We start from the raw sequence: 13,866 nt of genomic DNA, 5'->3' as shown, positions 1-13,866 counted from the left end.
AAAGAACACAGTATTTTTTTTTAGAATTCCTCCTAAAAGTGGCTTAAAAGAGTAAACAAATTCAACAAATAGTGAAAACGACAAAAATCTTAAAATTCTCCCACATCCACCCTCTTGTCTCTGAACTTGCTTCTGGCCTTGGTCCGAGCCTTGAAGGCAGCAGAGTTGTGGAGATGCTGAAACGGAAACCTTTGGAATTAGTCTTGGTTGAATTTTATAGACAAGCCAGACCTCGTGTTGTTGCGTTTACCCTTTCGAAGCGAGAGATTTTCATGGCCTTCATTGTGGCTGAATCGACCAAAATGGGCGGCCCCAGTTCAAACACGTCCCGGATGAACTCATTGCCCTGGAGGAATGGATGCATTTACATTACAACTGAAAGTTTCAATATAATTTACATGTCAAGTGTGACATGTAGAAACGCATTTCACTGCAATTCTTTTGAGTTGTGGTGCATCTCTCCAGTTTTGGTTGAATTATTAGGAGCAAGGTTCTGCTGAAAGATGAACTTCTGCCTTTAGTTTTAAGTTTTGAAACCTTAAATAAGTTTCCTTTAGCTCAATGTGCCATCTTTATTCATTTTCACCATTCTCTTTATCATGATGCTGCCATGAGTATTTTCCCTCTAAGCCAGAAAGTTTAATTTTAACCTCATCTAACAAAAACTCTCGAAGGCAATTTGGTGTCCTGGACTTTTGTGGGAAGCAGTGTAAGGGGGCAACAATATTTAAAATGATACAAATGGATTCTTTTGAATACACAAAGAATTGAATACCTGAAGGTGGTAGTTCATCCCAGATCCCACAAACTCTCTGAAAGCATCATAGGTCCTCTTTCTGACCCAGCTGTCGATGGTCATGCGCTCTGTTCCGAAGCGAATCGTCTCCGATTGGAAGTCCCCCTCCTGGAAATGAATTCAAATATTTCAGCCACACATGCCAACCTGACATCCTTTTGAGTGTTGATGAATCTTTCTTCACACTCACCTCAACAGCTTTTAGTACGTCCCTGAACACAGACCTCTGCTTCCTCTTGTCGGTCTTGGCTCGGTGCTTGTTGCAGTCGGTAGCTAAAGCGTTCAGCTTATTGCACAGTTCCTCCCACTCGTCAAACTCAAATTCCTGCATATTTAATAAAAAATAAAAAGAAAGTACTTGAGAAATCAGAAACTCAAACTTTTTAGTGTCCAAAACATGGTGGTGGAAAACAAACCCAGATGTGAACTTACAGAATCGATGTCTCTGGCTAGCTCGAAGAGCAAAGCGATCGTCTCCCCAGCAGCGATCCTCATGTTGACGTCGTCGCTCTCCAGCAGCCGTTGCAGCCTGGGCAGGTGTCTGCGCAACAAACCAGCAAACATTTCAGCACCGGAACAGCCGACGTTAACACCACCGGTCAGATTCTCACGTTTTCAGGACGCCTTTGAGCTGACTGGCCAAGCAGATGGTGAGCAGCAGGGCCCAGGACAGCAGGGCGTTGACGTGCAGCTGGCTCATCTGCGGACTGATGGAAGGACAGGTTCCATCCGCCCGGGCGTAGGACCGGGTGAACAGGCTCTCGAAGCACTCCATGGTCGCCTGCACGTCCTAAAGCAGAGGAGGGGGCAAAAATTATTTAGAACTTGCGAGTGCATTTTACTTTGAAAATAAAATCACGAGTGATTGGGCTGCTCACCAAGATGTCATCCTCTGCAACAAGCGTACAGAGCCCCAAACTTGTCGCCACCTGTTGAGAAAGACATGCCGATTTTAGTTGAATTTCTGAGATTTCAGATCTTTAGACGGGAAGGAAGATGCACTTACAGCTTGTCTCGCTTGGATGTTAGCTGACCCATCTGCCAGGATGTTTTTGAAGATGGGCTTTAGAGTCTTGAACACCTCCTCGCTCTCGATTCCCGATCCCAACTGAATACACAGCAAGCACGCTAAAGACGCCGCCGCCCTCTGCTCCTCGCCTTTACCTGGCAACAGGAAGAGAAGCCGTCAACTTCCTGTGCATCTGCTTGATAACAAAGAGACTCTGATGTAGAAACGAGGCCGATACCTTTCTTGAGGCAACGCTCAATGCTGTCTGTGATGGTCATCCTTCGCTCCGAGATGAACTCGTACAGGATCCGAGTGGCCATTGCCGTCTTGAGACCGTCCAGAGCCCCTTGTCTCGTCTTGGCACTAAACGAGAGGAATGTAGATAAAGAAAAAAAGATATGATCCAACAATCATAGGTAATCGTTTAATAAAATAAAACTGGTCCAGAGTGTTTTGTAGTCCATAAAGGATTCCTGGATCACCTGTTCTCACTCAAATGTACAAAAAATATATATGTATATATTTTTTTTTTTAAAAGTAGGACTTTAACCTCTTATCCACAGTGCTGTCTATAAACCCCTTCAGCTTATACTGGAAATCCTCCTGGGCGGTGTCCTCACTTGCCTCTCCACCTAAAAATAGCAAAACAAATAGTAACATTATTCATAGCTAACATTTAGAAGCTTCCGCGCTTATTGGCACCTTTGAAAGGACGCATGCCATCCCTCAAAATAAAGAGCGTGATCTCATAATTACAATTTTTCAGAAACCCAAGCTATAATTTGGAAGCTCATTTTGCTTTAAATGGTAATCCACAACGTGTGCTGTATCTCTGGAGCATAACAATGACGGCAGAGAGGGAATTTTCTGCTAGATGTTGTTCAAACTGGGAAAGATGAGAGAAAACGGCATTCCAGTAAAGCAGATGTGTTAAGATAGGAAATGGCTGCAAGAATTTAAATTGCTTTAGTTTATAATCAGACTGATAATTAAAAGGTTCAATGCACACACAGAGGGTGGAGATAAAGGGAGAAAAATACTCACAGGTAAAACCAAACAACAAGCGGAAAGTTACATTTTCAGGGTTTTATACACACCTTTATCAGGATTGCCAATCATTCTGAAGAACAGAGAGCTGTACACAGACGAGCCTACCTTCATCTGCCACACTTGTGACGTCACTTAAGCTGCTGCAATGACTGAGTGTCTCGATGGAGGCGTCCTCATCACTGAAAGGCTGCACAGCTCCATGCTGGCCCCCTGAAAACAAAACATTTATTTCAGTTTAGAAAAAAAAAAAAAAAAACCCGACAAGAGCTTTGTTCTCCCTTATGTAAGTCAGGCATCATGCAGATACTGCAGCAAACGCCACTGTTATCTAATCAGCTGTGTTCTTTGGACGGCTTATCCTGCAGGTGCCATGTAGGCAAAGGTAGTCGGGAGTGAACCGACTGCAGTTCACACAGCTGTGTGCCTATTGGAAAGACGCAGGTTGTCAAGACAGCTCAACAGACCACTGAACGTGAAGACCGAGCTCAAATATAAATAAATAAATAAAGTCTAACTGCAGCTGAGAAAAGAACCAAGCGTTCACATTTGACCAAATACGGAGACAACAGCTTGAAGTCATCTGGTACAGTTATTGGCACAAAGTGATCAACAGAAATACTTAGTCATACTATTTCTATGTACTTTAAATGTTGGTCTAAGCTCTAGATGTGTGGAGAACAGCATAGCAGAGCAGTGTCCAGGCGCGTTTCTGCACACGTCTAGTCAGCAGACTGGAACAATGCAACAAGCTTAGAAAAAGCCACATTTCTCTTTTTGAAAGTATTTCGGTTGCAGTAAACATGGAAGTGGAAAGCAAATTCACACCACCTGTGACTTTTCAGTTAAAGCTGCTTTAAAACTTACATTTGCAAAGTTGCAAGCAGATCACATTTTCAGTGCAAAGTGTGTAACATTATCTGAAATAAGAACACTTCGAAATGCCTGAATTTAGCAACATTTTATTACATATTTTTGAACAAAAATAACCAACATTACTACATGTTTGTCAATGTCATAATGCTACAATAAAAAACTTTTTTTTCCCTCAATTCTAACATCCATTAAACAGAGCATGTGCTGTTGAGATTTTAGCTTTTGACGTGTCCAAGCTATTTGTGCTTTCCAGTTAAAAATAAAGATACCATTTAAAAAGTAATTGAATCATGCAATAGATTGTCTTTTCCCACTGTACTCTTTTGTAAATACCTCAGAACTGTTGTGTGTATGAGCCAGACAAGGTGTGTGTATTGCAAGGCTATCTAGGGAAAAGTGCATGACAACGTGCAGGCAGCTCCTGCACAACAAGCTGTTTAACTTTTTAACATTTATATTTAATATAAATCCAAAAATAAGAATAGAATGTCATTACATAGCCAAAACGATACATTAAATATATACTTTAATAAACCAAGGAGTGAAATTGTCTATACTTTGAAGTAGGGTAGGGTTATGCTTTAAACCTTAAGAATCTTTTATCCTTTAGAGAAGGGCTCTCATTTGGACAGGTGAGGAATTTAGGGAAGCATAATGACAGCAAGTAGGAGCCAAAATGAAATCCGACCAGACCAGACTCAACAGGCTCCTCTGTGACCCGAAATCACCTCAGGAGGACATGTTTGTTTGGCTTTACTAATGCAAGCTTCTCGGATGTACCAGGGAAACGTTCAAAGCCGAGACAATGCACTTTAGCTGATAATTTTTCAAAGAAATTATCAGCTTAATCACGTCACACGTTAATATGTGTTTACAGTGTGTTGACGTGGGCTTTTCCCACACCACAGCTGATTTCTGGGAACCGGGCGGCGCCTCTTCGCTGGCCCGCTATACGGAGGACAAAATGTCCTCCTCCAGCTGCTACGCCACCAGAACCGATAACATTGGAAAAAATACAGACAGTATTTAATAAAAAACGTGTGTAACGTCAGTAAGTATTTATGAAGAACCGGTAAAAACAAATCTGGCTAACAATCTAATAAGATAGAAATGACAAGCTTTTAGCTCACAGAGCTGGACTTCTCTTGTTTTTGTTTACACTAAACGCCATATACGCAACTGATAAAACCGTAAAAATAATTTACCGGTTTTAAAAAGTGCTAATCGCTTTTAATTAAATCTTATTGACGGCAGCAACGTGTTTGGGTCAGGGAGTTGTTGATGCTAGCTTGTTAAGCACGGTGTAAACAGAGGTTTTGCCTAACATAATAATGTAAACATTATAACTAAGATTAGCAAAAAGTCATATACTTTAAAAGTTTTTAGAAGAAAGCAAAGCTTTGTGTCGAAAATTTTAGCTAGCTTTTGTTTGCACCTAGGCCCGGGCTCCAACGTTTGTAGTTCCAATTGTTAACACGTACAATTCCACGCAATACGTAAGGAAGACTAAAAGAACTACAATTCCCATCATACAAACTGCTCACAGACGCAAGGCCACAGCCTAGCTGCCGCTCTGCTACTCACCTTTGCCGTTCTTCTTCTTGTTCCTTGGCATTTTCGTGCAATTTAATATAAAAGATTTGATCAAAAATCAGCCAATACACGACCAGCTTTTATTGTACTGTCTAGCAAAGTGAAAACGTTCCCGTGGCACAGTGGATAAAAAGAAATCGAAGGCGATCTTGGAGATAGACTGTTGGCCGAGACGATACATTTTCCTCTAATACACCAGTGCTTCTCGACCGAAGGGCCGCTCTGTGGTTTTATACCGGCAGACATGTCACGAGGAGCTTTCCCGGCATCACTGACCAATAGGAGAACGGCCGGGAAGTATCGCTTGTGCTTGCGCGTGACGCAGTGCCGTTTATTGTTTTGGTGGAGACAGGAGGGAGATAAAGCTATAAAGGGTTATCAAAAAAAAAAAAAAAAAAAAACATTTCTGATTTAGCGCAATATTTATTCCCCTTAGAGTTTCTATTGGCACTTAACTGTTAACAGACGTACATGGACACACACTTAACCGTTTAAAAAAGACATTTTAATGAGATGCAACTTTGACAATTACCATTGGTGGCTACTTAGTAGCATCATGTAATAAGCAATACATGGCACTGCAATGTGTGTGTGTGTGTGTGTTTCTTTCACTGGCTTTTAACTCAAATTGAAGTATTGTTTTTTACATTTATTGTATTTATATTCTTTGTTTTTATTTCTGGTTGTGGTGAACAGCACTTTGGTCAACTGTGTTGTTTTTAAAGTACTTTATAAATGAGGCTGGAATGGAGTGGAGTATTTGGCATTTTACAGGTAAATTGAAGTGAGTAGAAAATCAGAGGTTATTTGTAGATAAGCCAAAGTTAAAGGGTTCGTTCACGCAACACCTTTATCATTTATTTGACTTTGTGTTTGGGGTTCAGGGAGGTTCTAGGACAGGACAAAAATAGCTTGCCAGTTGACGGGTGGAAAACCTCACTGGAGATGCAGCCTCCTTGCTGCTGTTCCCATGGCTGGACTGTCAGCAGCGTTCTTCCCAGCTCCGAGGAAAAAGCCATAAAGTGCTGTAGCTTGCAGAATCCAAATCTGACTGTTTTATTCATGCACCTTGCATTAGATTCAAGAACGGTTTCCAGAAGTGCACAACAGAGTCACCATTTCTTCAGCAGTTAGTCACTTTTTTTTTTTTTTTTGTTCAGTGTGCATCGCTGAATTACCACACTCATCGGCAGCAGCGGCTACTCTAACGCCCTTGAGCCACACCGTGTAGGGACAGAAGCGCTGTTCTGGTTGCAGCATCAAGCTTGAATAATTTATTAGCCAATGTGTGAAGCTGGGGTGTGTTGAGTGGGTGCAGTGATGGTGTGCGGAGAGTGTGATGTCGAATGGGAAACACACTCGCCAATACCTGCAAATCCCAGATTTTATGCATGGTTTAGAATAAATTATACAACACTGGGTGGGCTCTGTGAAATACTCTTGCTTAAATGCAAAAAAAAAAAAAAAAAAAAAGCTGCTTAGTGTCATACTGATTAAAATCATCCAGCGTTGCTTAAAAATATTGAAGTTCTCTGGGACTCCCACACTTGAACCTTAACCCACTTTGACACTAGGGGGTGCCATCCTGTTTGAAATTCAAAGAGCCATCGTCTCTGCTATCACTGCAGTGAAGCGAGTGGGATTCTCTGAGATGTTTTTATGATGCATAATTTATGAAGTGAGTGAACGATGCTCACTGCCGCTCGGTCTGTGTCTGGCTTTAAACGTTTAATGGGATGGAGCGTGCGATGCAAATATGAAATGACACAGGAGGGAGGAGAGGAGGAAAAAAAGAAGAAAAAAAGTGGAATCAAACATAGTCTGGTGCTGAGGAATAAACGAGCAGATGTTGTATTTAAAGGCACGTTTATGCGGTTCTGGCGAGGCGAAGGAAGGGGTTGTCGGAGGGGAAAAGAGGGAGAAATCACCAAAGTAGGAGCAATGGGGAAAACGGAGCGGCTCGGTTCGGGCCTTGTTCAGCATGCCCTGCGTGTTGCATCTGTGGGCACAAGCTCTGGCCAACCTGATGCCACAGGAATACAAATCACTCCCTGCAGAGAGCGGCTATTGAGACACGGAGCTGACGGGCGATGATAGAAAATGTCTGAATATTAATTTCATTTGCGATGCTTCTCTATTAAATAATTCATAAATGACATAGCCTGGAGCTATGTGTGCTGAAACCGGCTGGGTTAAGCCTGTTGCAGCAAGAGGGGAGCTAAAAAAAATAAAATAAAGAATGATTATGGTGTCTGCAAGTTGATGAGAACACAACATTAAACAAAGATGAGCAGAGGTGATCTTTTCGAGACTGCAAGCAGTTTCCTTTGAAATGTCAAAGTGTGCCCTCTCCCTGTAATCTACTTCAAACATCGCAAAGGACCTGAAGGAAAGTGATATCAAAGTCCCTCATTTGGTTACTTTAGTTCATCTTTTACGATTAGCAGCATTTGCAGTACTGATGAGCAGTGTTTGTTTTGCAGTACCCTACGAAGGAACCATATGTAGTTTCTAAAATTATGCATCCGTCAAGTGGAGTGTTGTTTCAAGTAGCCAATTTACACCAAAGCCCACATGTTTGTGGGCCTAAGGACGAACGATGGCGAACTGAAAATCCGTATGAAAGTAAAAATCTGTCTGTGGAAGTGGGCATTTTTAGCGATATCTGCATTATGTTTATAGAGGTTTTCAAAGACGAACTGTTTAACAAGGTAAAAGTGGGCAAACAAAAAGTAAGTTGCGCATTTTTGACTTTTTCAAAATGCGTAGATCGTCAAAAGAGTGACGCAACTAGCACAGGCTATATAATAAAGGTTTTTAGCTAGTATTAAAAATGCTTGGATGGATGACTCCTCTTTCTAAAAAAAATAATTTGGTGGCATGAGAAAGAAACATCAAAATAAAGACTTCAGAGACGGTCTTTTGGACTGAATTCTATATATAATGCTTACAGGAAGGTTTGGCAAAAGCCAAAGCACAAAAAAAAAATCAGCACAAACTTCACAGACTGTCTCTTTAACCCTGATTGCAGGGGCTCATAGAACCTGAGTACCCTGCAGTCACTGAGTTGATCAAAGTATTCTGATAGCTGAAGGTTGCTTGACCTCACCTCATCAGCAGGGCAATGGTACAAAAAAAAAAAAAAAAAAGACAGCGGATCTACAATGAAATGGCACAAAAAGAAAGAAATGGAGGTACAGAACTAACCCAAAAATACAGACCCCAACAGATGAAAACGCTCTGGGATATTACAAGAATTTGCAAACCTTGATCAACTAAACTTTAAGCGGCTCTCAAAGCCACTATCGTAGCAACAACCCTCTTTGCCACGGCGGTGTTTATCCACAACCAATGTTACAGGCACCCATGTGTTTTTTTTTGTGAGGATGATTTTCCCAATAAAATTAGTTTCAGAAATCTCTTCATATAATTTCACATTTATATTTGCGTTTATCAAACGCCCACCCCAACGCTATAACAATAACAGCAAAGTGCTGGTTAATAAAGATCTAATTTGCCCATCCCGCTCCTAAATAGAGACTGCTAGTCACTGAAGCTCTTATTATTTCCCCTCATTTCACTTTTTGTTTTGACAGGATTTAGCACTTCATCAGACAGCGAGGCTACGCTCCCGTCACTGTAATTACCTTCTCATCTTAGCTCGTTTTGTGTGTGTGTGTGTGTGTGTGTGTGTGTGTTTTCTTTCTCGCTGCCTCGTGTTTTGCATCTTCAATCTCAATCCATTAACCTTTTAACAGGACTCCAGAGGGATGGAGGGGTAAAAGGGCCTTTGTTCTGGGCTTCACCGAGGTGCGCGCCGCACCCTCAGAGCAATCGATAGGATGGATTTTGCTTGATCAAAGACAGTAAAACAGAATAGAAAATTAACTTGACTCCATGTTCAGGACAAGAAAGTAAGAAAAACAGAGAAATACCTGCAGTAGCACTTTATCACAAGTTTAAACCTCAACTGAGACGCCGTCTGCTTCGGACCAACGGTTTGCAGATTTGCTTACAAGCCATACATCTAATGACGAGTTGAATCACTTGTTAAACCTGGCCATAGTTGAGTGGACGCTTTGCTGTTAGCCCTCTGTTATTGTTTTGGAGAGAGACTCTTTCATGGACAAAACAAATCCATACTCTAAATTTGCTGAAGGATCCAGGACAGTAATTTGCGTGAAAGAATTTTGCACCCCCAGATAAGACTTATCAGATTATTTAGAGAGAGGGAAAAAAAAAATCCATTTAGGCCCAAAAGCTTTCTCTCTCTCTTTATCTCTCCCTCTCTCAAACACACACAAATGCAAAAACAGGGTAATGGCATTATCACCTAGGCATCTGATTAAGCAGATTAAAAACACTAAGTGTCTGGCTGGTAATGGCTCTTTGGCTATCCTAACAAACTTGGATATCCCTCTTAAAGTGTTGGAGCCACTTTTCTACGTGTAATTGTTTGCACTATTATTAAGCCTTTAAGAACCATCTTAATGTAATTCATGTTTTATGCTAAAAACTCAAACTGTCCATTTACAGGGAGTGCACAGAAATGCACACCACCCTAATCTTTTTACATTTTGCTACATTACAGACAAACTTTGTTGCACTGGGGAAGACATTGTGAAATTAACAATGTTGCGGGGAATTCTAAAACTACAAAACAAGAAAGTTAATACTTAGAACCAACTTTTACTTCCAGTAGCGCTGTGATTTGCAGATGTAGAGACTGAGTCCTTTTTACCCTTTTTATTTATTTATTTGTAAAATAGCACAAGCTCAAACAAATCTGAAGTCAAACCAGCTGTGAACATAAGTTTTCAAGACTTTGGAGTCTCAAATGTATTTAGGTCTAGGTTTTGACTAGGCCATTTTAACTTATGTACGTGTTAGGTAAGTGGTTTTTTTTCCCCCTGTCTTTCCTAGTGTTTCTCAGGACTCAGGACTAAAGTTTTCCAAAAAAAAAGAAAAAGAGGAAAATCAGAAAGAATTGCCACTTTAATATCCCATGTTGCAGATTTCCGCAAACAGATATTCAAAAAGCTCCAGGCGTGAAATGCGTTCAATTTGTCGACAGCATTTTTTCTAATTCCGTCTCTTATAAAAGCCCTTCTTCCATTATGGAGATTTGTCTCTTTGTTCCACTCTTCCCTTCTGCTTCCAGTATGCAAACCAGCACAGAAAAGGGTTGGCTAGCTGTAACTTGGAAGCGAGTTCTGGTAGCCAGCTTTGAAGATTTCTGGAAACCACTCCTGTTAAAGTTGATGCAACTGGTTAGTGGTCAGCAAAAAATACAAATAAAAACTCCCATCTAATATTAAAATGATATCAAACACTTCCAAAGCACATTCTGCAGGCAGTGATGAAGACTACTGATTTGTGTGTGTTTGTGTGTTTGAGAGCTGGCAGCAGCCATCCAGACAATGGGGTTTCTTCGAGAGGAGACATTATGCCCACAGGCTAATAAAGCAGGCAGATCTGTTGGGGAATCTCTCTGGCTTGGCACACTGGGTGACTGTGCTTCATTGTTGTTTTCTACCCCTCTACCAGTCTTACCATGTGCATCCGTTCTCTTTGAGCCTCTGGTGCATACCCACACGAAAACATATGCCATCTGTCTATCAACCCAAATGGTTAATAAGCTGGAGAATATTAAAATTCAATTTGTTCCAGTTCGTTTGTAAGGAAAGTCTCTCAGTGGAAAATAAATTTTAGACATATTTACATATATATATTTTGTCAAACATCTTAGTACAAGTATTTGACATTTGCAGAAGGTGTTAAAATGTAGTGTGAAATTTAGTGTTATCGGTAAAAAGGACATAATAAAAAACATCTTAATGGAGATTCTACTTTCACACAGGAAAAACCCCCCAATTATAACACTGTTGGATGGATGTTGTTAGACAGTAGCATGTGGACCTGTAGACTTACAGTTGATTTAAAGGTTAATTAATGTCAAGTGATTGCACTCAACCAGGAGGCAATTAAGAGTAAGTTATTGCTCTCTTTTATGCAACAACCACCGTTCTATCACAGTCTGATCTTCACAAGAAAGTCCAATTACTAGTGTATCAAGGCGCAGACTTTTTTTTTTTTTTTTTGTGTAACTTGGATAAAACATACAAATTTAAATTTGATCCTTTGTATCATCACTCACCAATGAAGCTTTGAAGACGGAAAGATGGAGACGGAACTTTTCTCTATTACTTTCATCTTCAAGTATGATACAGGAAGTACAAGATACCACACATTGGCAATACTTAATTTATTTACCTCAAAGCATATTAATGTTCTGTTGTGAAACTGCCGCTTGACAGAAAAGTGTATCTTGTATTGTCCTATAGCAAATTCTGTGGGCGAAATCATTAAAACTGTACTATTAAGAAGTTTGCTGGTAAATTGTAATGGAGCTACGCCTATTCATGCTTCACTATGAAGAACTCTTAAATTCATTATTTAAGTAAATTGAAGAAAGCAGAGCAGTAAATGTTTCAAAAAAGGAATGATTTTAACTAGGCGACCTCATACTGTGCTTTTTGAAGATTGAGATTCATAAACATTTAGTATTGAGGAAATAGTAGAAACCTTTTGTAAGCCCATTTAACAGTGGAAAGACACTCGGTGGCAAATTAAACCTTCCAGCAAATTCTATGTTTAAAATGCTTTGCTTGCTGTTTTTTTTTTTTTTTTTTTTTTTTTTTTTCCCCCGTTTTCTTTTTAGTCACCTGGCTTCCAGCAGCTGAAATACCAAAACGTGTCGCTCCTGCCAGTACAGTTCAGACAAATCTTGGCAGAGACATGAAAATGTGGCTATAAAGAGCAGGACTTCAAAGAGGACCCAAACAGGGACGCAGCCTCAACTTCCTGTCAAGACACTGCGTCCAGGAAGTCAGCTGGGGAAACTCCACAATGTCATCTGGTGTCCATGAAATGCTCAGTTCCCCTTTTAGACTTCTCTGTTTGGAATTGTTTTTTATTGTTCGGTACAAGTCGGCAATGGCCGAGTTGAGTAAAATCGGGAAACCTGGAGGTGCAGACACAGGAGAAAGTAGGTGGTTTAAAAAAAAAAGAAAAGGACCGAAGTGTTTAAATTTCACTCACAAAAAGATTGCGACGATGCAGGCGGGCAGATGTTCATGGTGTTGCCTGGCAACCGTATAGCTACAAAAGTGGGGGAAGTGTTGTGTGTGTTCTTTTTTTTTTTTTTGTTTTGTTTTTTTGCATAAGTGCTTTGATTGGTTTTAGAAGAAAAGACAAAATGGCTCATTCTATGTGGAATATGAATGAGTGGAAAGAAGAGAGGAAGTATTTTGTGGTGAAATTTACAACAGGCGTAGTATAAAAAGGGAGCTAAAAACACAACATGCATAGGTTTTACAGTCGACATTTCACTTGATGATTAGAATCCATGAGAAACTCTGAATCTGCTGCTGGGGGATTTTTATTTTGTCCTCCATGGAGCTAAATTCTTTAATTTAAACACGGCCTCTTGGTATGGCGATCATCGTTTTCCTATGGCTGTACAAAGGCTTATATTAGAGGGGCAAGGAGGGGGAAAAAAAAAATCTCCTGAGCCCAAGGAATATATATCTGAGAGCTGGTGGAGGATCATGGCTTTCAGGTAGAATCCGCTCATTGGCTTTCCTGTTCAGTCAGTCGTAAACCTCTGTAGAGAGGAAACCTGCGATGAACTGGAACTCAAGTAGTTCGTTCTGCTGAACCGATCGATATGCAGCACCGTGAGAAAATACTTTTGAATTTTGTTTTCCGACAAAGCTAAACCAAGAGAATGTAGAACGTGCAAATTTGGATTTCATTTTTCACGGAGTAAACCTCATCCAAACCAGCCTGGGCCGACTGTAAAAAACGGATTTCTCCGTCGGTAAGTTTTGCACGTGTGATTGAATTACTATTTCAAACCCGTTGGAATTTAGTGGATCATAGAGCTTGAATTGTTTATGGCTGGTGTGCTGTAATCTGTTCTCGATTGGCAGAAATCGACTAAATGGCAACAGATGAGAACAAGATGGAGGCGCAAGCTGGCAAAGGGAGAAGTTGATTACTCAGGCAAAAAAACAAAACAAAAACAAAAACCGTGAACTACTCTGAAGCTGAATAAATCAAACAATGCAACTCCAATTTCTGGTTCAGTGACTTCCTTAGTTTTGATGTTTCAATCATAAATAAACTGGTGCACAAAAACACCAGTGCAATTCCAACTACAAATATAAACGCTTTACTGTCTCGCACCAGCTTTTGTATTTAAATGACACTGGAAGGCAACATATAAGCCGTCATGTTTGAATTATTAAGCATAAATTATAAGTAGACATTGATGGATGATATCTGCACATACAATTTTCAATAAGTGGCATGAAGCAAGTAGGGCCCTAAATGGATATTCCCAAAATGTACTGAAATTCACATTTATAATGCATGTCATTCCACCTGTTTCGTTTTTTTTTTTTTTTTTTTTCTTTTTTAAATCAGTATTCAGGCGGTACAATCTTGCAAGAGCCTTGACGGGATGGATTCTGATTTACAC

The 13,866-nt window shown here is 40.3% G+C and overlaps 2 protein-coding genes across 2 annotated transcripts in view; one reads left to right on the top strand and one right to left on the bottom strand.

Annotated features, from left to right (window-relative positions):
* The window catches only part of dock4b (dedicator of cytokinesis 4b), a 203,359-nt gene that overhangs the window by 31,609 nt on the left and 157,884 nt on the right, over positions 1–13,866 (top strand). The window lies entirely within an intron of this gene.
* ifrd1 (interferon-related developmental regulator 1) lies at positions 24–5,570 on the bottom strand. Its single transcript, XM_015050135.1, has 12 exons — positions 5,313–5,570; positions 2,961–3,065; positions 2,356–2,437; positions 2,044–2,168; positions 1,803–1,960; positions 1,675–1,725; positions 1,408–1,586; positions 1,229–1,337; positions 987–1,121; positions 776–904; positions 251–346; positions 24–176 (listed from the first exon to the last, which is right to left on the bottom strand). The coding sequence occupies exons 1-12, from the start codon at positions 5,341–5,343 to the stop codon at positions 90–92; spliced, it is 1,287 nt and encodes a 428-aa protein (XP_014905621.1). The 5' UTR covers positions 5,344–5,570; the 3' UTR covers positions 24–89.

The sequence above is a fragment of the Poecilia latipinna genome, unplaced genomic scaffold (assembly GCF_001443285.1).
Source record: "Poecilia latipinna isolate Pla-1442-1.1 unplaced genomic scaffold, P_latipinna-1.0 Scaffold976, whole genome shotgun sequence".
NCBI lineage: Eukaryota > Metazoa > Chordata > Actinopteri > Cyprinodontiformes > Poeciliidae > Poecilia > Poecilia latipinna.
Note: the sequence above shows the minus strand (reverse complement) of the source record. Positions and strands in the feature narration are given on the sequence as shown.

Bases quoted from the DNA above. Each gene is read 5' to 3' on its own strand.
- ifrd1 (XM_015050135.1), bottom strand. From the start codon at position 5,343: ATGCCAAGGAACAAGAAGAAGAACGGCAAAG. The intron at 1,961-2,043 runs GTATCGGCCTCG...TCCTGTTGCCAG, and splicing joins TGAGCGTTGCCTCAAGAAAG to GTAAAGGCGAGGAGCAGAGG. The intron at 177-250 runs GTAAACGCAACA...TTTCCGTTTCAG, and splicing joins AAATCTCTCGCTTCGAAAGG to CATCTCCACAACTCTGCTGC.